Source organism: Myripristis murdjan, chromosome 15 (assembly GCF_902150065.1).
Source record: "Myripristis murdjan chromosome 15, fMyrMur1.1, whole genome shotgun sequence".
Lineage (NCBI taxonomy): Eukaryota > Metazoa > Chordata > Actinopteri > Holocentriformes > Holocentridae > Myripristis > Myripristis murdjan.
Window position 1 is genome coordinate 27,246,413 of NC_043994.1, and position 22,610 is coordinate 27,269,022.

The 22,610-nt window shown below is 44.3% G+C and overlaps 1 protein-coding gene and 1 long non-coding RNA gene across 3 annotated transcripts in view; one reads left to right on the plus strand and one right to left on the minus strand.

The window, feature by feature from the left end:
• The window catches only part of adgra1b (adhesion G protein-coupled receptor A1b), a 145,261-nt gene that overhangs the window by 89,124 nt on the left and 33,527 nt on the right, over positions 1–22,610 (minus strand). The window contains exons 7-12 of the mRNA XM_030070995.1: positions 18,916–19,129; positions 8,570–8,734; positions 5,924–6,143; positions 5,176–5,325; positions 3,734–3,895; positions 3,117–3,350 (exon numbers count right to left, since the gene is read on the minus strand). Coding sequence (XP_029926855.1) covers positions 3,117–3,350; positions 3,734–3,895; positions 5,176–5,325; positions 5,924–6,143; positions 8,570–8,734; positions 18,916–19,129 — 1,145 coding nt within the window. The remainder of the gene's footprint in view (positions 1–3,116; positions 3,351–3,733; positions 3,896–5,175; positions 5,326–5,923; positions 6,144–8,569; positions 8,735–18,915; positions 19,130–22,610) is intronic.
• LOC115372841 (uncharacterized) lies at positions 7,574–13,016 on the plus strand. 2 transcript variants are annotated; one of them, XR_003929483.1, is made up of 3 exons: positions 7,574–7,682; positions 8,604–8,770; positions 12,389–13,016. It is a non-coding gene; the product is annotated as an uncharacterized LOC115372841 (long non-coding RNA). The 2 variants fall into 2 exon arrangements; XR_003929482.1 differs by lacking the exon at positions 12,389–13,016 and adding an exon at positions 9,212–9,434.

A 22,610-nucleotide genomic window follows, 5' to 3' on the forward strand; every position in this document is an offset into this window, starting at 1 on the left:
CATCCTGTCCTTAGCTCAGCCTGCTCAGATCTGCTCTGCTCTGTGATCCATGCTGAAACTAATCTGTCGCCAAAAACAAACCTATCACAACGTCACAGTCATTATGAACATATTAACAATGTTGTGTGGTGTTTTATTTGTATGTGCGTACTTAATAAACCTCCCCCTTATCTGAGCTTCCAGGTTAGTCTTAAAATGTTAATTCTGGCATCAGATCACAAAACTTTTAGAAAGACCCCATGTTAAGCTTTTAAGTACTTTGCACCACAAAAATGGAATAAACTCCAAGGGTTTTTGAACTGTCTCCTTCCTATGCAAGACTTTTGTAGTTGTTGTTGTTGTTGTTGGACATTTTTGTAATTGCTCATACTATTTTTAATTTTGTCTGTCTGGTGTACAGGATGACAGTGCATGGTAACAGCTGACTGCTGTGTGATGTCTGTCCAATACATTTGTAAATGTTTTTTTTCCAAGTCTCTCCTCAAAAAGGGATCTTGATTTCAGTGAGACAAGCCAGTAAAATAAAGGAATCCGATTAGTCTATCTATCCATGAATATAAATACATAGTACAATGCGTAGTTGTCCTGACTGAACTAATTAACACCAGCATGCATTCATATCCAAGCAAGGAAACATATTTCATTTTTGTCATACATTCATGATAAAGAGCAACAGCGACTTAAGAGCCAAATACAAAATTCAGTGGAATAAAGAAGCAAGAAAAGGATTTCTTTCCTTAAATATGAAATTCCCCTAGGCTGCCACAAGAGAAGCGCTATTACTTGAGATCAGGCATTTATTAGACATTTTCCAGTTCACAAGTCATCAACACATCCTCTCATATTTACTGTCGATGAAAACCCAGCAGCATCATACTGGGAGTCTGTCAAGTGTGCATATTTGAGGACAGGGAATGCCAAGACACGGGGTTGTGGCGAAATCCGCGGCCTCAGCAGACGGAAATGAACACCCTCTCCTTCCCTGGATTTAATTTGCAAACGCAGGAAAGCCGATCAAAACCATAACATGCCACACGGAGACATGTCCGCAGTGTGCTTACTAAAAAAATAAATGTTTTCCACAAGTTTGCCAACTAAGTGGACAAAATTCTTCTTACGCTCATCAAAAAGTGATCTTGAAAAAAATTCTCGTGTGGCATTCTGTTTTTTTTTTTTTTGCCAGTAAGGGAATTGCAGTGATTCTCTTCCTCATGATACAGTTGACTCAGCTCAGCTCCGAGTAATACACACTCACACACATACACAAACACACACACACAACACAGCCTGGAGCTAGAACCTGGGTAAGTGCTGTAATTGCTGACGAACCACAGTGACTTGACACCATCTTACAAGAAAGGAAGAAAATGAGGAAAATGAAATAAGCATCCAGATACAGACAAACAGACAAAAAACACACTCATACACACTCTCCTGCTGATACCCACAACCAAGAGTGTGTATACACTCACACACACACATGCAGGCACTGGACTGAATAGCTAGAGGGTACAAACTGTTAAAATATTGCAGAACTACGCCACTTCAATGCCAGGAGAGTTGAATGTTTTCCCTGCTGTCTGCATATGCACAGTGCTCCTTGTCTGTTGATGTGGTATTTGTCATTTGGAAGGGCCACAACTGGAGCCACGGTGGGGCTGCAGCTGATTTAAAGTGACAGGGACACAAGGCCGTCGTATCCATCACTAGGGAGTGGCCCACATTCACTGACTCCCAAATTACCGTCCCATTCGCAGCCCCTGCTCCCCGAACAACCCCACCTATCACGGGCTGATCTACGGCATGCCAGCGCACCCAAACAAGGTGTCATCTTGTTGGGACAAATAGACAACAACAGGCTTAAGGGCAGGCTGTAATACCCCTCACACGCTCTTCATCGGTGTGATGCTCAAAAGTGCATTTATTGTGCCCATGAGCTACGAGCTTCACTGGATAAGCTCTTTTCGCCCATTTCTCATTTATTATTTCTCTCTCTCGCAGCTGTTTTCCTCTTATTATTTCTCTATTCTCTTGGTCTATGTTGCAGCTTCAAGGTGCAATAAGGTGCATACTTTCTTGGTTTCGCCAGTTTTGTGACATGGCATCATATGTCAGCGGTGCCTACAGCGATATGTTTTCTCAGTGAGCCGAAGTTAAGTTTAACTTCATTCTCGGGATAGAATAGACTATTAATCCTTTTCTTCAAACAGAGGGATTACCAGTTTTCTCTTTCAACAATGCTATCCCCTTCAGGTCAATAGATTGCGAAAAAATAACAGCTATGAGAATATTGTGTTCTTGGCGTACTTTCTCTGCATTTAAGCAACACTAACAGGTGTGCCTTGTGTTTTAGCAGAAAATAAATTGTGTCCTATGTGATCAAAGCCTAAATCTACAGCCATACCAAAGCGATGAAATCACATGGACTTGTGTCCGCCCTGCTCACAAGTTCACGCCGCTTGTGGGAGTGAACTGTGGAATCTCTTCAAATATCTTGGTGGAACCAGACTGATCACTGAAACAGTCTACTGCTTCTTTTCTACTGTTCAGTACACATGATTTAGTTTGAATAGCTTTATTTTTTTTAACTGCAATTTCTGAGATGCTTTTCCCTGTTTGGGCAGACATGGGTCATGTATTTTGGACTGTCCTGAAACAGCAATGATTATTTTATTTTCTGTCTTTTGGAAACCTAGAGTGTTTTCGGAAGGAATTTAAGAAGCTCAAACGCTCACCACACCTCGTTTGTCCAATTAAATGTCTGATCCCGTTGCAAACATGTCTCTAAAGCGTCTTTATTTGCATAAAGGTGACTGAACTTGGTGAACTAACTGAACTTAACAGTTTTTGTCCCATCCCAGGCTTAGTTCACATCACGAGGTATCCCATAATCCTTCACACAAGAAAACACAACCACGTCCAATACAAAATGAACGGAGGCAGAATATTCACGGTACTGTGAATATTGCATTTGTTGGGGTTATTCCTACCGTAACACCGTCAAAAAAAATGTAGAAAAGAACTTGCAGTGGGAAACGGGAAAAAAAGGCATTGCATTTTGCTTAAAGTAACACAATTTCAAAAAGTTTCACGCCGTTTATTAACCTGTGCCATACCTTGCTGAGCTGACTGGCTGGCGAGCCGCTGCCGTTGACAGTGTGGCATTTGAAGTTGAGCAACGAGTCCCCCACGGCATCCCGCTCCCTGTTCATGTTCTTGTCAGAGTGGGAGTGGCTGTCAGGAAGGGGGGACGAGGCAGACGAGGGGGGCTGCTGGAGCGCCGTGCAGGACAGACCCAGAAAGTTGGAGGGCTGGATCAGGAAGGCCTCCAGAGCTATGTTAGCAGACACCTGGGGGAAAATGCAAGAGTAATTAAGAGAGTAAGGAAGGTGAAAATGAGGACAGCGAGCAAGGAAGGAAGTGTTGGACGGTGGGGAGGGGGAGAAGACAGAGGCATATATTTTACATTTTTATATTACTCATTTTTATATTAGTCATTTAGCAGATGCTTTTATCCCAAGTGACTGCAGAGAGAGAAAAAAATAGTCGGAAGCTAGAGGAAACAAAGAAAGGAAGCAATTTATCTTTCTTGTGCCTTATTCTAGCTATCTGCTAGGGCCAAATTAACTTCCCATTATTTTAAACCACAAGAAGAAAGGGACATTTAGTCAGATAATCAACCTTTGCCCTGACTGAGTGTGGCCGCGAGCGAGTGTGTGCAGCAAAGCGATACCTTGGATATGACTTGGTTGTCTCCGGTCAGCGCCAGGTCAGCGATGCGCTCGACACACTGGACGATCCGAGTGCAGGCCCTGGCCTCGTTCTGGGCCATCCACAGGATGTGCTCCTCCACCAGCATCATGTTACTGGCTATATCTGATATATAGTCTCCCAGCTGTGGAAACGCACAAAAAAACACATGCAAATGAATGCATGAACGTATTCACACATCCTTACATGCACAAACCCACACACACACACACACACACACACACACACACACACAGAGGCAGACTCATCATGAACATCAATCATATCCCCAACAACAGGCACATTCATAATCTCCAGTCAGAATTATGAGGGAGGCAATGGTGGCTTCATTCATTATGAGAAGATTTAATTTAGATTAGCAGTTCCAAATGGAGCATAATCGCCTCCTTGGGATGACAGTTTGCTATTTACACCTACTTTTCATTGTTGCTTCATTGGACTGATCTTTAGAGAGTGAGCAAGGGTGGTCTCAACACTGCTGTTACAGGAAGGATAAAACTCTGAGTATCTTGCAATATCACCTCTCCACTGACCTCTGACGAGCGATTTGACAAATGAGAGCCAAAGCTGATTCTGTTCATTGAGTGAGCTTAATACCCTTCCCCTCACATGGCCTGACCTTTTGCATGACGTAAAACCCTACAATTGCCTCTGGCCATACACCGAAGATGAGTTCACTTGAGGTAAAAATACAGCTTGCCCAAAAAGAAATACATCAACATAACCATAATTGTCATTCAAGTCCATCATCACCATAAGCAAGAGGGAAGAGTATGAGGTGAAACGTTAAGCTGTCTGGAATCGATTGAAGGCTTGAAGCCAGGACGACGGCGCTTCCCTGTGTCTTTTAAGTCAGCCTCCACCATCTCTCGCTACTATTGGCTGAGGTTTCCTCCTCGATTTAAGCTCATCAAAACCCATCGTTACCTCCATTTAAACTGGGCTAGTAAACCCTTTTCCTGCTGAAAATGGGGAGTGTTTTCTTTGCCCTTGCCCTCCTTACGGCATCAGCAGATCATTTCTTACTGAAAACTCTGAATGAGCATATGCATAAATAATGTCAGGACAGGAATAGCAGCTAACAATATGTGTAGTACCCCCTAAATTGCATGTTAGCAGATTGCTGCACCGGTGAAGTCTGGGGAAAGTAGCAGTCAGAGTCTAGTGTTTTGAGCTGGAGTCAAACAGACTCGCCAACAACCAGAGGACGAAGGCTCATGGATTCATATAGTCTGTGACTGAACTAAAAAAAGTGCATCCAAAGGAAACAGTGTGGCTTTCTTTATTTTATTGTTCCTGGAATTGGGAGTGAGAGGGCAGACACATTACAGAGTGTATTGGCTGTTGACTGCATGTGTACGTGTGGTGTGTGTGTGTGTGTGTGTATGTGTGTGTGTATCTTACATCTCTGCGTTTCTCCACCAGCCGTGTCAACCTCTCCACCAGGTGCGTGACAAAGATGACGTCCATGACATCGGTGAAGTGCGCTGCCCTGCTGGTGAAGGCCACTAACTGCTGGCCTAGAGGCTGAGCATTGGTGGTATTAATGGTTATCTGCAACAACAAGGAAAATGCTCAGCTGGGAGAGGATGATTATTATCATGAATTCCCATAAACAGATATACACAGAACTTCATACATCAAGTGCTTTTGACAAAACACATTGCTATTCTATTTCATATTATGCATGCATGCATGTACTGTAGGTAAGTGAACCTGATTAAAAAGCTTTAATGTCGACTCCCATGTGTAACGCGTAGGAAAATCAGTTTGTCATCAGTCAGTTTGTATCATGTATACATAAAAGCATGCCTCCACTGATCTGCAGGTACCTGCAGGCTATAGCTAAATCACTAGGGATGGTACTTCATGCATAAAACCACTGCATCGTGCCGCTTTACAGTCTGGAGAGACTGAGGAATTATGTTTTTCTGTAATTTCGCAACGTGGCACTGAATAAAAATCACCATGAATCTAAATGACCATTACTAAGGTGAAGGCAACCATGTAAAAGTCAATATGGCTAACCTCATGGCAGGTTAACAATATTACAATTTAATTGTTTAGAGCCGGTTCACTGAGAATCAAAACATGTGTGGGCTGGATGAGACCATGAATGAGCTCAGGACCGATTCTCCATGTGTGTTTATACCTGGGTGAGCTCGTGCAGCACGCGGGTCAGTTCACTGGCATACGGGCACTGAGTGTAGTCCTCCTCGGCCCATCGCCCTGCCCGGTCACAGCGCCGCCACGCCTTCTTCTCCCGCCGGTTGGGGTTGTGAGGAGCGGTGCCAGAGGGGTGCGGGGCAGAGCCAAAGGTGGCAGGGGCGCAGGGCAGGAAGGCAAGCAGACCAGCTAGGGTCTTCGGCCACCTGCCACAGAGCGATTGCCAAATTGAATAGACAGAAATGTGAATAGCCAGACTTCAAGAATTTAGGAATTTACACAGCACCAGATGGCAATTTTACACTCAGTGTAATTAGGAATTTATTACTTTGCATATTGTTAATTTGTGTTATGGCTAAAATTAATCATTTTCAGATGACTGCCAGATTTTGTCATTTGATTGTGAACCATTGGGGTATTTTATTATTCACTCTGACTTCCTGTTTAGTTCACTTCTTTATCATCGCTCGGCTTTGCATGTGCACAGTGAGACCAAACTTTTTCTTGGGGTCACGACACGCTCCAAGCAAGAGTAAATAGGAGCGCATCTGAGACAATACAAATCAAAACAGTGCAAGGCAATTTTGCAAAAGTAACATAATAAACAGTTCAGCGTGAACAGAATCACAGCATTCAGATACAGCGTTAATCAGGAGGGACGCCGACGTGCACGGCAGCACAGAATGCAGAAATAAGTGGATGTTGCAGAGAATTCGAGTATTAATGTTTCAGATTCAAGTTAGAAACTCGTAGAATTCCTAAATGAGTGTTCCTCCTTCAAGGCAAAATCTATCCTCAAAGAAAAAATCACAAGTGCTATTCCTGTGACCTTGGAAAGTTCGGTGAAGCAGGAAAGAAAGACTTTCTTGATGGTGTCATCAGGAGACAAAACTTGGAGCTGCTCTGTCGCCCAGCTTGTGGACCCTGTGACAGCAGCCGGGGGCAGGACATACTGTAGACACATTTCATTTTTTGCGGGTAATGCCTGTTTAATGCAGTTCAATGTAAAAGCTCAACCAAACATTCACAGCCTACCACATTAGGTTCCAATTCACTGACAATAAAAGGGCTCAAGGTTGTGTTACTTGGTGAAATTGTGGATTTAAGTTTTATTTCTGTGGTTATGCAGCCTTAGGAGAGGGCTGTTTCTGTTCATGGGTATTGATCGACCTGTTAAAATCAAAGGGAAAACATGAGCCCTCTGTTTTGCGGTGGATTTTCACCTTAAGGCAAAGTCAAAATCATACTGCAGAAAAGCAGCCTAAGTGATGCTTAATGCCAACACTCTGCCTATATCTAAATGAAAATAAAAGAGCACCACACTCAGGAGGCAAGTAATCTTTTCTGCGGGTAGAGACCTGCCTTCCTCCGCCCCTTGCTCCATCCCCTTTCCTCTCTCTCTCTCTCTCCCTCTCACTCTCTCGCTCTCTCTCTCTGCCCACGTTGTTGCAGCAGTGGCTACTTAGTAATGAATGGCACTAATTTCCCCCCCAACAAAAAACTGGGCTCATTTTCCAGCCCATTACGTCGGTGCTCCGGCAGAGACAAAGGCTCTCTGCTCGCTGCACTGAAAGTGGGCTATAAAGTACAGCGGCCTACAACGGAGCATACACGACAACAACACACCCACTGGGGAGGTGGAGTCGGGAGGTGCGGTGTGGCCGCTACAAGACTTTAAGGTGCTCATAAGGAGTGGAGGAGAGCGAGGAGAAGGACTGGGGAGTCGGAGGACGGGGAGAAGCGTGGTGAGTGGGTGAACAGTCGTGAGTCTAGTTCTCTCTCGTCTTGGAAAGGTGGACGCCTGCCCAACGTACACTTGTCATTTCATGCATCCCTTATCCGGATGATATCCAGATACAGTGTAACCACTTAGATCCGTTTACTCTTGGCGTACAACTTGTGTCCTCAGTAAGATACTGTGGCTATCCAGTTGCGTCTAACCACATAGAAATCCAAGTGTAAATGAACCCGAGAAGCATTTGAAATCCAGTTGATCAACAGGATTTCAAATGCATACATATGCATATCGTATTTTTCGTGTTTAGAGAGTGGGATTGCTTTCTGATTAATCAGCGCAGTTTGTATGCCAAGTGTTAACAGCTACTTTAGGAAGTATTTCTTGGACAGGCAGAAATCCAACAGCACTTTCAGATGATTTAAGGGATGTTTAAAGTGGCCTGTGTGGTTAGATACATTTACACTTTGCATCTCGAGACCCCTCCCATGGTGGTTTGAGAGATCAGATTGAAATCCAGCCTGTGATGTGTGTCTGCAGTGCATTTACACTCGGGCTTTTTAGTTATCAGATTGCTATCCGATCAGCTCAAGGTTACATTATCTCATCGGGATCATTTCTAGTGAACTGAATAAAATATTTTAGAAAATACACATAAAAATGACTGTGAGAGAAATTGCATCTATATCAGCCAAAGTAGCTGTGTTTAAATACGGTGTAAAGAAAAAAAAAAGGGATGTGATTTTGGATTCAGGGTTTTAAAATGCTACAGAGTTCGCTGTTTGATCAAAGTTTTCAGCATTAAGCTGTTGGTGTTAACATTTCACGTGGATCCAGCATGTGGAACCGTTTGACCCCTCGCATTCGTCACCTCCTGCCCACTGACGGGTGTCTCACCTGAAGTCTCCCTTGTTGTTGGTGACTCTGTCAGCGGCGCAGTACGGTGCTGATGTCTCCAGAACAACAATCTCCATCTGCCGAGACCTGTTGCCACGGGAACTGGTCACCAGGCACTCCCAGATGCCAGCGATGCCCACGTCAATGTTGGAGAGGATGACCTCGCTGGAGGCGGGATGAGAGCAGAGGCTGTGAAACTGCGTACGTGTTTGCATTGCGTGTGTGACTCGGTGTGTCTGCGTCGGCGGGTGTGTGTTTGTGTGTGCTTGAGCTTGTTGTTACACTCAAATGTCCTCAGAGGGCTTGAGAGACAAAGAGTAAGCGACAAACTGCCGTTCTCACTTCCATAAATTAGTTTAGGATTAAGAGTTTAGATTATAAATCGAATTAGGTTTGGGTTAGGGCAAAGATTAAGGTTAGGCATGTGGTGGAGAGGGTTAATCTTAGGGTTGGGGGTCGGGGAATGAATACAGGCAGCAGAAGGTCCTCATAAGGACAGAAATGCAAAGCTGTGTCCGTGTGTGTAACAAAAACTAATTCATTCAGAGACCTTTGTGTGCGTATGAGTATGCGATGGCTTAAAATGTCGGCTGTGATTTAAGATGATCATTACTCATGCTTATCTTTCCTACTTTGTCACAGCGATTCCTATCTCAATGGAAAATGCCTGATTAAACAAAGGATGGTGAAACAGTGACAAAGAGCCGATGCAGGCCCTTTGCCAAACCGACTAATCTGGAGGATTTTACTTCTTATGTAAAGCTGGCGGAGATTGCTAAGCAACGGACATTATCACCATGGAAATACTTCCTCCCTGACAAATGCCAACTGTTTATTTAACAAATACATTGCATTTGTAGTCAAATATGCATTTTTTTCCTCTTGTGTAACTCCGGGAATTATTGTTTTCCCCCTTTTTTTGTCTTTTTTTTTGCAATTTAATTCATCCATGTACTCATAATACCAGCCACACTATTCCTCCAAAATACTGTACAAAGTTTTTAAATGCGACTTAGAGAACAAGACTCCACAAATGGGCATGTGTGACAGTTGACATTCAAATTATAAGTGGCAGGCTGGAGAAGGAACTTAAATCTTCCACAGTAAAAATGATTAGGGTATGAGCGCTCTCTGATGTGGAGGAGTTTTAATCCCTGACAGCATCTCTCTGAACAGCGGATGTGGAGGATATATTTATTCAGAAACACAAAATGGATTCATTCTGTCTCTTTCTCTCTCTCTCTCTCGCTCTCTCTCTCTCTCTCTCTCCCTTTCTCCTCTCTGCATCTCGATATTGCTACCACTAGTAATAATACCAGCGCAAATATTTACACAGCACTTTACAAAACAATGTTGTAAATTGCTATTGGAAAACCGGTGTAATCCATGATTTAAAGCGGCGCAATGGCAATTACAACAACACTATTTATTAAGAATTGAGAATTAAAGGAAGAACGGCCCCTCGAGTTGTCTTACACTGTTGGATATCATCTGATCATCAAACAGTGATGAAGTGTTTTAATTTACTTTTTTGGTGGAGCCACTTTCATTCGCTTCTGTTTCAAATAGTGATTTCCTACATTTCCAGGACAGATTTGTGCCAGAAAATCAACCTAAACCTGTCCATTCACTTGTGGGTTGTATGCGTGAGTGGAGAGAATAATGGAGGTAATTATGGTAGACCAAGAAAGTGGGTTTGTTTGTTTGTTTATTTATTTATTTAGTTATTTGGCCCAAGTAAAAGCGAGAGCCATCAGCCCAAGGTGGTGCAAAGCCGCCAAGTGAAGTGGTTCTATAATTGCTGCTTGTAATTTTTAACAATAACCATAAACTACTATACACTGAACGTGAGTGTCTCATGGATAAATAAATAATAGCACAGCATCACTTTACAGTCATCGGTTCCACATGTTTCAGTTTCACTCCTGAGGACTTATGTTTTTCTGTCATTTTGGAATGTGGCACTAAATAAAAATCATCATGAATCTAAATGAACAACAGTAAGGTTAAGGCAACCATCTAAAACCATAAAATATATTCAAGTATGTTCAGTAGTATTTTATGTTGTATTTCAAAGCAATACGCTGCACCATGGTTGCTGAAATGAGTCAGCTCAAAGCAACAAAGCTCAACAGAATTTGAAGTCTGGTGATTGGCTGTTTCCTGAGTTGGTTGACTTATCTCCCAAAGTTATAATGTATACGGTCTTTTAGCTTTGATTTTTTATTCCAGGAGCCTGAATTATTTGATTGATGTCTGTATGTATCTGTACTAATGATTTAATCAAGAGATTTCCAAGCCTATTCAAGTGCTGGAAAAGCTCACATGCAAAATTAATGGGATTTTTTTGTCCCAGAACCTGGCGGCCTGATATAATCCCACCTACTTTGTAAATCTGTAGCTCTAGTGATCTGAATCCACTGGAGAAGGAACCTGTGCACCTCCTTGGGTGCCAAAAATTTTAAAAATGACATCACGGTCTGGTCCAGTGTAAACTAATCTCCACTGTTGTTTGTGTTGCGAGAGAAAGCAAAAGGAAATCTGCAAGTGCTGTTTCATTATAATTCCCTGTGCCAAACGGACCCAGTGACTTTGCCTCAATGACATTCTGCGAGGGAGTTGGGGAATGAATAAAATAAGTCCTGATTCCATCTTCTGCGTTCCACTAAAGCTCCGTTTACTGATCGCTTTTTCTAAGGGGCCCTAAATCAGATTTGAACGCTTGACTGAGATGATGACATTCTGGGCCGGTGTGTAAATGTGCATGTCTGTGTGTGTACGCCTTTCCGTGAGCGCATGTGGAGTGTATTTGCATGTGCGTAAGAGCATGCAGAGCTGCCCGAAACACACGCCTGGGCATTTTTCCAGTTTGCTTTCCAAAAGCTTTATGCATCAATCATTTGATTTGTTCAACAGGAGCATTTTTGGAGCTCAGAAAAATCTGTAAAAGTTTTGATATGCCGACATGCCTGCATGCATCCCTGAATCTTATTCCGGAGATGCGTCACTTGCCAGCATCACTGTTAAGAAGAAGTCGCTCTGTCTACCACTCTCCATCATCAAAACATTTAGGTTGACGAGAGATTAACTTTTTTGCCTCTGGTGCTTCTTCTCCCATGACTATATCCAGGAATAGGCTGGTCCTACTGTGTTTAGAATGGTAGACTGACGGTCTCTGACTGTGCCCTAATCCACCGATAGTCAACTCAGCCTCATTCATCTCACCAAACACTGCAGACTGAAATATAACAAAGCCTGTTCGTGCACTGCCCTGATGGAAACCTCCAAACCTCTCTTTCCCCTGATTTTTTTTATTCTCCTACACATTATTCTCTGTCTGCCTCTCTGTCTCTCTCTCTCCACCTGCCCCTTTAAAACAGCAGCCCTTCTCTTCCAAGGGACACGACCACAAAGTAGAGTTTTCGGTCTCTGGTCGGGCCTTAAATAGAAACCCTGTGGGTTCAGTTCAAATATCAGCCTGTCTCTATGGAACAACGGTAATATAACAAACCACAATGGAGACGTACGTATGCTGTAGTAGTTTGAAAGCCTAATTTGAACAGATGATATGGACAACATAGAGAGGAAACCCAGAAAGCCAGCTTTGTAAGCCATGCTCACCCAGGCCCTCTTCATACGGCACTAGTATTACATGGTGAACAAAAGTACAGTAATTAATGAAAAATCCACCAAACCCACACTCACACAGTTTAATGAAATTGGCTGAAATTGGCCCACCAGTTCCCCGATTGTGTATGATCAAGATTTTGCGATGTCTACCGCTGGTTTAACAACCCAAAACATTATGTTCCACTACAGCTTCCATTTTTTAATGAGGAAGACAGAGACGTGCGTCTGGAAGAAGGAACAGAAGAAGAAGATGATAAAGAAGAAGAAGAAGAAGCAGAAGAGGAAGAAGAAGGAGGAGAAGAAGAAGAAGACACTGAGCATCACAAACTAATTGGTGGGTCATTTGCTCTGAATGTTTTAGTTCGCAAATTAAACACATGGCAAATTTGCATGAGATTAAAATCACTGACAATCTCTACAGTTATTACAAATCAGTGAGTGTCCCCAGGTAATATGTACTATTATTCCCGTGCAAATAGGGCACAGGATTTAGATTCCCATCAATGTTAGATCCACAGGGTTGGGATGAGCAAAACACACAATGAATAGCTGTCTGAGTTCAATACTACAGGGCTCAGCATCATTAACAATTGAACCATGTTGTTTATAAATCTTTTATCATAATGTTCACATATTAAATCAGGATTGGAAACTATGATAACTTTACTGGATGTGGCCACCGACTTCAGTTTCCTACAAAGACTGCACTGCAAATAATATGTCATAACATATCTTTGAATGCAGCTTTCCTTTAAAAAATGTTACGTAATTCTAATATGCACATTGGACGAAAGACACCAGTCTGGATTGTGTAAAGTGTCGTTTGTTGTATAGTTCATTGTTCAAATTTCTATTTTTTTGTTTATAATGTAAATTATGCTTCATATTTTGCTATCCACTTTGCTGCTGTAATGCGTGAAATTTCCCCACCGTGGGACTAATAAAGGAATATCTTATCTTATCTTATCTTATCTTATCTTATCTTATCTTATCTTAGTTGAATCTCTATCCAGTCTAAGTTCAAACAGCAGATGTATGGTGGTTTATAGTGTGATTTTTCAATGCCTGTCCCATTGTCATCAATTTTAGTGGTAAATCTGGAATGATATGACATACTGTCCCTCCTTTCTTTGTACGTTCTTTGTTTGTTGACGCCTACCTCTATACACTCCTTTCTTAGAAATTTCTAGAACATAGTTGGAACATCCCTATTGTTTTAAGAGAGAACTGGAGCTCTCAAGTCTTGTAAAAGCAACACCTTTTGCATCGCAGAATTCACTGGAGGCTGTATGATAATGATGACGATGATTATAATGGTGACATCGATGATGATGATGATGATGACAGTGGCGGTGGCTGTGGTGAGAGTGTGCACAGTGCACGCAGGCACTCGTGTGACAGACTGCAAGTGTGCATGTGTGTGAGACAGAGCTGCTGTATCGGTCCACTCCAGCCATGAATACGCTGCACAGGGGACAGTTACATCATCGGTGAACGTGGGCCAACAGTCTGCATGGAGGGAAATACACAGGGAAATACCAACCCCACCCCTCCCCCCACACCCCCTCTCTCCCTGTGTCTCTGTCTGCCTCTCTGGCTCTCCCACCGACCGCCTCACAATGGAAGACTTCACTACTGAAGGCTTATTCAACGTTTCTGCAGCCTGATCCCAAACTCCCCCAGTGAACTGGCGCACCCAGACAAAACAAGGGGAGTGGAGGAAATTGTCCAGCAGCCAGTCCAATCAACAGTTTCGGGGAAGGTCGTCCTCACACTGAATAACAAACATATGGAGAAATCACTCCAGTGTCTATACAGGAGTAGGGCAGGGGCACACATATCCCATACACAAAGCACTGACCTAAATCCACACTAACACTGCACCATTGTGGAGCGGATCCCCGAGGACTCATTAGGAACATTTACGCTCGCTCGCTGATATTTAACAATTTGTTTACATAATGTTGCTTACGAGACTGTAAACTTTCAATCTGTCCCCTCTACCGCACAAATGCTCCAAAGCTGGGCCATTTTTTTTTTTTTTTTTTTGCAAGCCTGCTGATCACAGTGCTGGCCTGTGAGATCGTGTTTTAACACAGCTCGCAAGGGCTTCTCATTAAAAAAGAGCGTTTTTTTTAAACCTACGCTGGCCTGTTTTCTTGACTATTCACATGCAGATGGAAGTAATACAAGCCTCATACCTAAACATACCTGCAGGCACACACATGCACATATGCACACACACACACACACACAAACAGCTACAGTATATCGATATAGGGCCATGGAGACAAATGAGGTTTGAACAGAGGGTAAAAGCATGAGGCTCTCTGATAGAATGAATAAAATATTCCTCCTGCAGCAGCATCCATACCAATCAGCTCCTTGTCTTAGCCTGTTGAAATGGCTCAGGAAAACATGGCTCACAGCAAAGCTTTGACTGCAATATATTTTGTTAAATATAGCTAAATAGCATCTACTGGTTGCTCTTCATATTGCATATACTGTATTTCTGGTAATAACCCTATGCCAATAACAACATGCCTTTCTCTTTCTCTCTCTCTCTCTCTCTTGGTTTGCTGAATCTGGCAAGCAATAACCTAATGAACTCTGAGGTAAAATTGTATATGTGTGGACATAATCGAATTTCGGTCTCCATGGCAACTGATGCTGCACAAAACCTAGCATGACCCGTGGTTCATCTGGTTAATTCAAGACACAAATTAAGGAAAAATGAAAAAAGTGCAGCAAAGGAAAGGAATTATAAGAGGGGAAAAAAAATAGCAGATTTCAAGAGCAGAGAAAAGAGATGTGGGCAGAATGTAAAGAAATTAAACCATTTACAGCTACAGAAAAGAGAGAAACAGAGCAAGAAAAAAAAACAGCAAAGAGAAGGAGAGAGAGAGAGAGAGAGATAGGGAGATAGAGAGAGAATTTTCCATTCTCTTTGCCTTCAGTAATATTTCCAAGCCAGGTTCCTCGTTTTGTGCAAGATTAGCCTGATTAAAAATGGAGAGGATTAAGAAAGATACCTCCAAAGTGTCAGCTATAGCTAGCTATGGGGCTCTACAATGTTAGATTAATGAAACATGATTCACGCTGGTCCCACTGCTGCCGCTAGCATCGCTAATACTGGGAGTTTGGCCTGCCACCATTACTCAGCAGGAGCCTGGCTCACACACCACAGCACCATCAGGCCTCATGGGTCCTTATTTTTGGCTGCTGATCACTGCAAGCAACGCAAACGGATCAGCTTATCACCCCTCCTGTGCCAGCCAATGAGAGGCTATAATGACAGGACACAATGTGATAGCAGGAGGAATTGACAGACACACTGTAGAGATAACACACACACACACTTACACACATGCAAACGTCTAGACACAAAAAAAAAAAAAAAAAAAAACACAAACATAAACACACTTGGGCTTAAAGTAACAGTGAGCCTATGTCATTTTTTTTGAATATGGACACTGGTCATTTGCCTGATATAGCCTCAAGTGGGATAAGCAGAATTTGGCCGGGAAAATAGCTGCAAAACATTTTGGGTTCACCTTCAGAAAGGTCACTGCACTAAGTTGGCATCTCTGCTCGCACTGCTACAACGCTGTGCATCAAATCCAGACGAGGGCTTAAAGCCACACGCTAAATCCTGTGTATTCAGTTTTTCCCCTCCGATGGGGCATGTGGGGCGAGCCTGACTGACTCGGAGGACATTCTTCCAAGGTGAACAACATCAACATTGGCCGTAATGACTAATATAATGCCCACTGCAACTAAACTGGCATCGACAGCGTCTGGTATGTCAGAGGCCAGAACATTATTTATGCACGGATTTATTTATTCATTTATGTACGTATTTATTTATTTTTGTTCTAACTTAATAAGCGCCAGGCCAGGGAAGTCGCAGCTCTGTAATTCCTCCACGCGTCTCTCTCAACGGTGCAGTTTAGGATGTAGGAGCAGGGCGCGGGGTGAAGTTCAGCGGTGGAGAAGTGTTTTTGTTGGACCGAGCGTCGCCATACACTCATCTGCTGTGGAAATGATGTCTGCCCCTTGCATGTTTCCTACGGTGGGGGAGAGGTTTCGGGCGCCAAGAGCAACATGACCGTATAGGTTCCACTTCAGGGAGAAAATTGCATAATTTGTGTATACAAGAGGAGAGCAGCAGTTAATTGCGAGTGGGGCCCTAATCAGAACGGGGACAAGGTGAAATTCATCACGTTCCACAGGGGATGCAGACTTGGAAAAGTAGAGTCAAAGTTCTGGTGGATTCAGAGTAAATTTGGGGGAGAGAAAGGGGGTGGGGGGCGGGGCGGGGAACAATGTGTGCCGATGGGACCGGAGGGCTGGAACAGCATCCGCGGGTGGACGTCACCAGTCAGCAAAGAGCCAACATGGAGCGCTCGTTGCATAAGGAGCTCCAATTAGAGTGTCGCCTAACAATGGACAATGTGGACTGGCTCTCCTCTCCTCTCCTGTCGTCTCCGCCATTATTTACCACTCTGCACTTCGCTCATGCCTACGACTGATAAACGCACAACTATATCCAGATGACTGGCTTGTGTATATGCAACTGGAGGGCTCACAACGTGGCATTAGTGGGTTTTATGTTGACTGAACGTATATAGCAGGAGGAAAGTGAGAAAATATGTCTGGGCTTCAGACACGATTGAACTGCTCCTGGATTTGCCTAAATGACGTGAAGATGAACCTGTGTTATGATCCTGTCTTAGACTGCATGCTCTTCCTTGTGTTTTTGTGCTCTGTGCGTCCATCATGTTACCTGTCGCCCCGTCCAGCTTGTTTCACTGCACACCTGCTCTGTATTAGCCCCTTTACTCCTGTCTGTTGTGTTAACTCCCCAGTTGTCCTCCCAGCCAATTCTCTGCTCCTGGCTCTTAGTCTCCTGTGTATTTAAACCTATAGTCCTGTCAGTGCCCTTTGTCGGATTATTGTGTTTCTTTTCAGCCATGCCTTGTTGCTGTGTTGCTGCGCTGTGCTGTGCTGTGCTCTTCCCCTGTGTTGCAGAGTCCGGGCGTACGCCTCTGGAGTAGGCAGTGGTGCAGTGCTGGCTCAGGGAGAGCCGGGTTAGAAACGTCCTGCGTTGTATCTCAGGAGGAAACGTCTGCCTCGTGAAACCAAGCGCTCCACAGAGGCGAAAGAATGTTTTGCAATCAAGCGGGCTTTGGACAGCCTCGGGATCTACCTTCTGGGGAGGAGTTTGACAGACCACAGAGTTCTGGATCCACACGGTGAAGGACCAGAGCACCAGGGTGACTTGGTGGTACCTTTCAAGTTCTGTGTGTGGCACAAAGCGGGCAAGGAGAACATCACAGTGCTGCAGGAGAGGAGCGTGGTAATGTGTGTGTGTGTGTGTGTATGTTTATGTTAATGACAACATACCTGGAGACATTCACTTCCACAACTGGCTACTCCATTACTGTAGGGTGGTGAAGGGTGAGTGGCAAAGCGTTGCGTTGATCCCTATTGATTGACGACTCAACACATAAACGCTGCTAGGGAACAGAGCCACTGCATTCCGAGACAATGAAACATTCAGTAAAGCATTACGCTACCCAGTGGTCCAATTATTCAAAGTGATCCATTCACTGCCGGGACCGCTGCGAATGACAACGGTAAATCACTGCATAATAAAAAGAAAAACTATTGGCCATTTGTGCGTCTGTAGTGAGGTACTCCTTCCCAGAAATGGAAAGGAAAGTATCTGGCATTCCTGTTGCCAAGTAAACCGTGCAACAAGAGGCGTTCCGGCCCTGTTGACACAGGGAAACATATTTCTGTCAGCACTCCATCAATATTTATGCTAGAGAGGCCGACTCAGAGCAGGCAGCGGTTAAACTAATCAACAGCAATGTGCTCCTTCATCTGAGCCTTGTTGCCAGAGCCCTACGTCAAACACACTTACTACAACGCAGACACACGCACACACACACACACGGATGCTTGCAGACTGCAGCCCACCAAGAAAACAAAGACAGGAAGGGGATGGAGGCTTGCGGCAAGCTCGTCTATCAGAAAATGTGCGAAAGGCAGCGTTGCCGGTCAACATTATCACCGTAATTATGATTCAGCATCTGCTCCTCTTAGCGTGTGATCAGCGAGCGCTCCGTCGGCGCTGTGGGAGCGGCTGGACAGCCAACCTCCAGAGACACAGATTGCTCTGAGGTGTTGGCACGCTGCCAAGCCAATTCTGTCCTGTCCTTTCAGATCCTTATCAAGGGCGCCAATAACAAAAGGTAAATCACAGCCCCTATCTGGGAGAGAGAGACAGCAGGAGAGAGAGGGATGCAAGGAGATGTGTATATGTCAGATGTGTGTGTGTGTGTGTGTGTGAGCCTGTGAGCTTGGTCAGTGGGTTTCAGTGACCCATGCGAGCATAACTGTGATTAATACATTGTGTATGCATGTGTGTGTATTTGCGAATTTAACCACATAAGGCTGATTCACATGACTGGACGCGTTGATATTCATGCACCAACTTGCTTTCTTGCACGCGTCGCCGCCGTGCATGCTTACAAACAAACGTGCTCCCACCCATTTTCGCGAGGGTGTGCGTGCGTTTCAGTGTGACCGGCCGATTGACCGCTAATCAGCTCTCAGCTCACAGCTCACAGCTCACATTCCCCTCCTCCATCCTCCCTTCTCTCTGTTTTTTTTATTCCTCCCTCCCTTCCTTTCCTCTCTGCGGGTACCTGGTGAGCAGGCAGCAGTCGTGAAGCAGGGTCTCCTCCAGGTAGACGCCCCTGTCCTCCTGCGTGGCCACCGTTTGACCGTTGTGGCGCCATCGCAGCTCCACCGACGGGTCCAGGTAGGAGGCGGTGCACTGCAAGGGAAGCCGATCTCCCTGGAACACCACCTGTCTCTGGGAAGGGATCAGCTGGAAGAGGGGCATCTCCAGAGGTCCATCTGGAAGGCAGGAAGGAGACGGGGAGGTCAGCGTTCGCACACAGGGCAAGAGAGGAGGTGGGGGGGAAGGGTGGAAGTAGTCATTCATTCATCCTTGAAAAAGAGAGAGAGGACGGATGGAGGGATTGGGGGATGGGGCAACCAGGGTGGGATTTGTCGACCTTTCTGGAGGCGGAGTGGTGTAGCATTGCTGGAATCACCAGTGGTGTTAGCATGCACAAATAAACACAAGAGATATACACATACACTGCAAACAGAACCGTGAATATATTAAACAAACAAAAACATCCCCTCACACAATCGCCCGGCACCTATTCGCACAAACAGATACAGACTTTCATCGCGCAACCGCACACGCGCGCGCAACCACGTGTGCAAACAAACACCGTAAACACACACACACACACACACACACACATAAACTCAAGGTCGCACTCCTCCCCCGTTGTTCCCACATGTTGTTTCTGTTGCTGTGTGTGAGATGAACAGCAGCTGATAAGGAGAACAGCCTTGAGCGCTCCCCTGGACTCTCCTTGACTCCTTACATGTTCACAATGGAAGTCTGCCGCAACACCAGTGATAGGATTACTTACCTCGCAGCTAGCTAAGTCCTCGAGCCTTTTTGCCAGAGAATAAGGCTATGATAAGGGTAAGATTAAAAGACATGGGAGAGTGTTTAGTCCAAAAGCTGAGTGCCAGAATTAGGGGTAGGGGCTGTTAGTAAAAATCTCTCAGAAACACACTAATCTAATCATATTGTTTATGTGCATGAAAGTTAACGTTTCCAATCGCAGTGTTGCAACTGGGACACGTATCGGTGTGGTCCGGCCGGGCGAGCGTGCACCGTGTATTTTCTCGCTGCAGACCTGGGATCTGCCCAGTGTCTTGCCAGCGCGTCGTTTCCACCTTGGTAATTCCTTCAGAACATGTTTGATCAGACATTTCCTTGGATACGCTCCAAAGAGCACCGTAAGCAAGCGCTCTGCCTTCGCCTGTATTCAGATCAATTGTGGATGCTGCTGCCGCTGCAGTATGACAGGCCATACAATACAAGGCTCATAAAGTCTTTTACGGCTCTATGCGTTGGTTTGAAAGAGAGAGAGAGAAAAAAAAACGCCTTTAAATCTATATCACAGATCTGTGGCGGGTGATCTGGCTGAGACGGTTACAACCCACGCCTTCACATCTCCGCCGAGCAGCATAGTGTAGCCAGCAGCACTATTTATGGTAATGCATAACCCACTGAGCAATCAGAGCCGTTAACTCATGCAGAGCTTTGACCTCAATTTTATACATAAGTAATTCATAGTCATAGGTGCATAATACAGCCTAATTTTAGCACATGTCGTCCAAGTAACATGCTTTTCTCAGCAACAACAAAAAATCTGACACTAAAATTGGATTTGCCATGATGACATATCGGTGTAATTATTGAAGCTGACCATGTTTGAGTGTTGTACTCTATGATAGTTCTCAGCAACAGTAGCTTGGGCTTTGTTATCTCCACTGGGCGCCGCACAGCAGAAACAGCATGGGGGCCATTGACTGTTGACTTGGCTGATGCTGATACTGTTGAAACAACGCTTTGAGCCAAGGATCAGAGTGTGGCTGCTTGCCTCTGCCTGTTGAACACTGCCAGACAAAAAAAAACGCAATTTTTGGTTGTGTGTGCGAGCGAATGGAACAGAGACAGTGATGGAGACACCGTGCAATGCGTGAGAGCGTGTTTGTTTGTATGCTCGCATGCTAAACTGGGCATGTCTATGCATATCCCATGTATGCCGAGAAGGGGAAAGGCAGAGGGAGATGAGCTACTTTGTGCAAGATGTTGAAGCCATATGTCAGCGTGTGATGCCGTGTTTGTGAGCTTGTGTGTGTATGTGTTTGTGTTTGCGTGTGGTCATGCATGTGCGTGCATATGTGTGTACTGGCATGTGTGAAAACATGAGGATGCCCTTACGTTAGATGCCAGGTGGCGCTCTGCACGGGTCACTGAATATTACAGGTTGACAAATTAATGATAACTGACCCACTCCTTTGAGAAGAGGGGTGGATTATTACTCAATTATTCTATAAAAATTCAACTATAATCAATAGAATAAAATTTAAAAGAAAAACACATAAGACAAAAAATAATGGAGAATAAAAAATAATGCAAAAATATGTAAAAATCTATATTGCCACAATAATACTAAGTACTATTAATTACAATTTTATTGAATAATTATTATTGAATTATTGATCTGCCAAGAATTAGGTTGATCCTGGGAAACATGGTCAAGTGGCTGTTAGTACAGTCGGTGCCTTACACATATTATTCACTCATTGAGCTCTATTTAATCACATTGCAGGATACAATAACAGTGTGTTTCCGTGGGTGGAACAAAGATATTAGCATAGATACACACTCGCTACCCAGTTTTTTTTTGTAGAGAACTGCTAACTCATAACTGATGCTATAGTCTCTCTGTACTGTGCATCTGTCAGCTTTACAAAGTCATAAACTCTTCCCATTTTGCAGGCTGTGATAGAGAAAGGCAGCCAGATGTGTAAACACCATGACAGGCTAACAAAAATACAAAACGGATCTCTAGGTTTTGGTTGAGAGTAAAATAAAAACTGTAAAATATGTGGTATGGATAGCGATCTGTTGAAGCTCTCCTGCTGGAGTGTTCTTCCACTTAGCCCTACTTCTCCACGTGTATCTGCACTGAGATTAAAGGGTGATGGTTCAATTCCCATTTTGATCATTCACCCACACTAAAACTGTTCTGCAAATCAAATGAGTCGATCTTATCATTCTCCGACAGCGAGTGCACGCTCCTACGTCAGTTTCTACGTCCACCTCATCATGCCTTTCTCAAAAGCAGCTGATTTCAAACGAGATGTGCAATTGAACTTCAAAGTCGCAAATGACAGGCTACGCTGAGTTATATTTTGAAATCATGAAATTATTAGAGGCACACCACAGGCTATGACACACAGGCCTCTGCTTGGAATTTAATTTAATGACATGGTGCCCATAAAAGGGCAATTGCACTGCTGTGTCATCATGCAGTAAATATCGCTATAGAAGGCATGGGGCTTGTATGGAAGCATATAACATGCCATGTGAGCTCCACGCTCTCCGTCTGTGCGGCCGGTTTCAGCCCAGCGGTGTTACGGAGGCAGAGGGCTGCGGATAGATGAGGCGAACAGACGTGTGCCCTGACCTCCACACAGGAAGCACTTGATCCTGGTAGGAAGCTGTGCGGCACCGTTCCCCCTCATTTGAGAGCAGCATCCAACCTGTATCACTGGAGGGAAGGGGGCTCTGTGGTGGAATGTATGGCCCCGACATCTGCTACCCATCACACCGGAGCCCGGGCCTAAGAACCAGCCATTTCTTCTATATGGCATATCTGCCTCATAAAAATTATGGGAGGGAATCTCTGTGGGGAAATATTAATAATTTCAACGGTATGTGCATATGGAAGTGGGA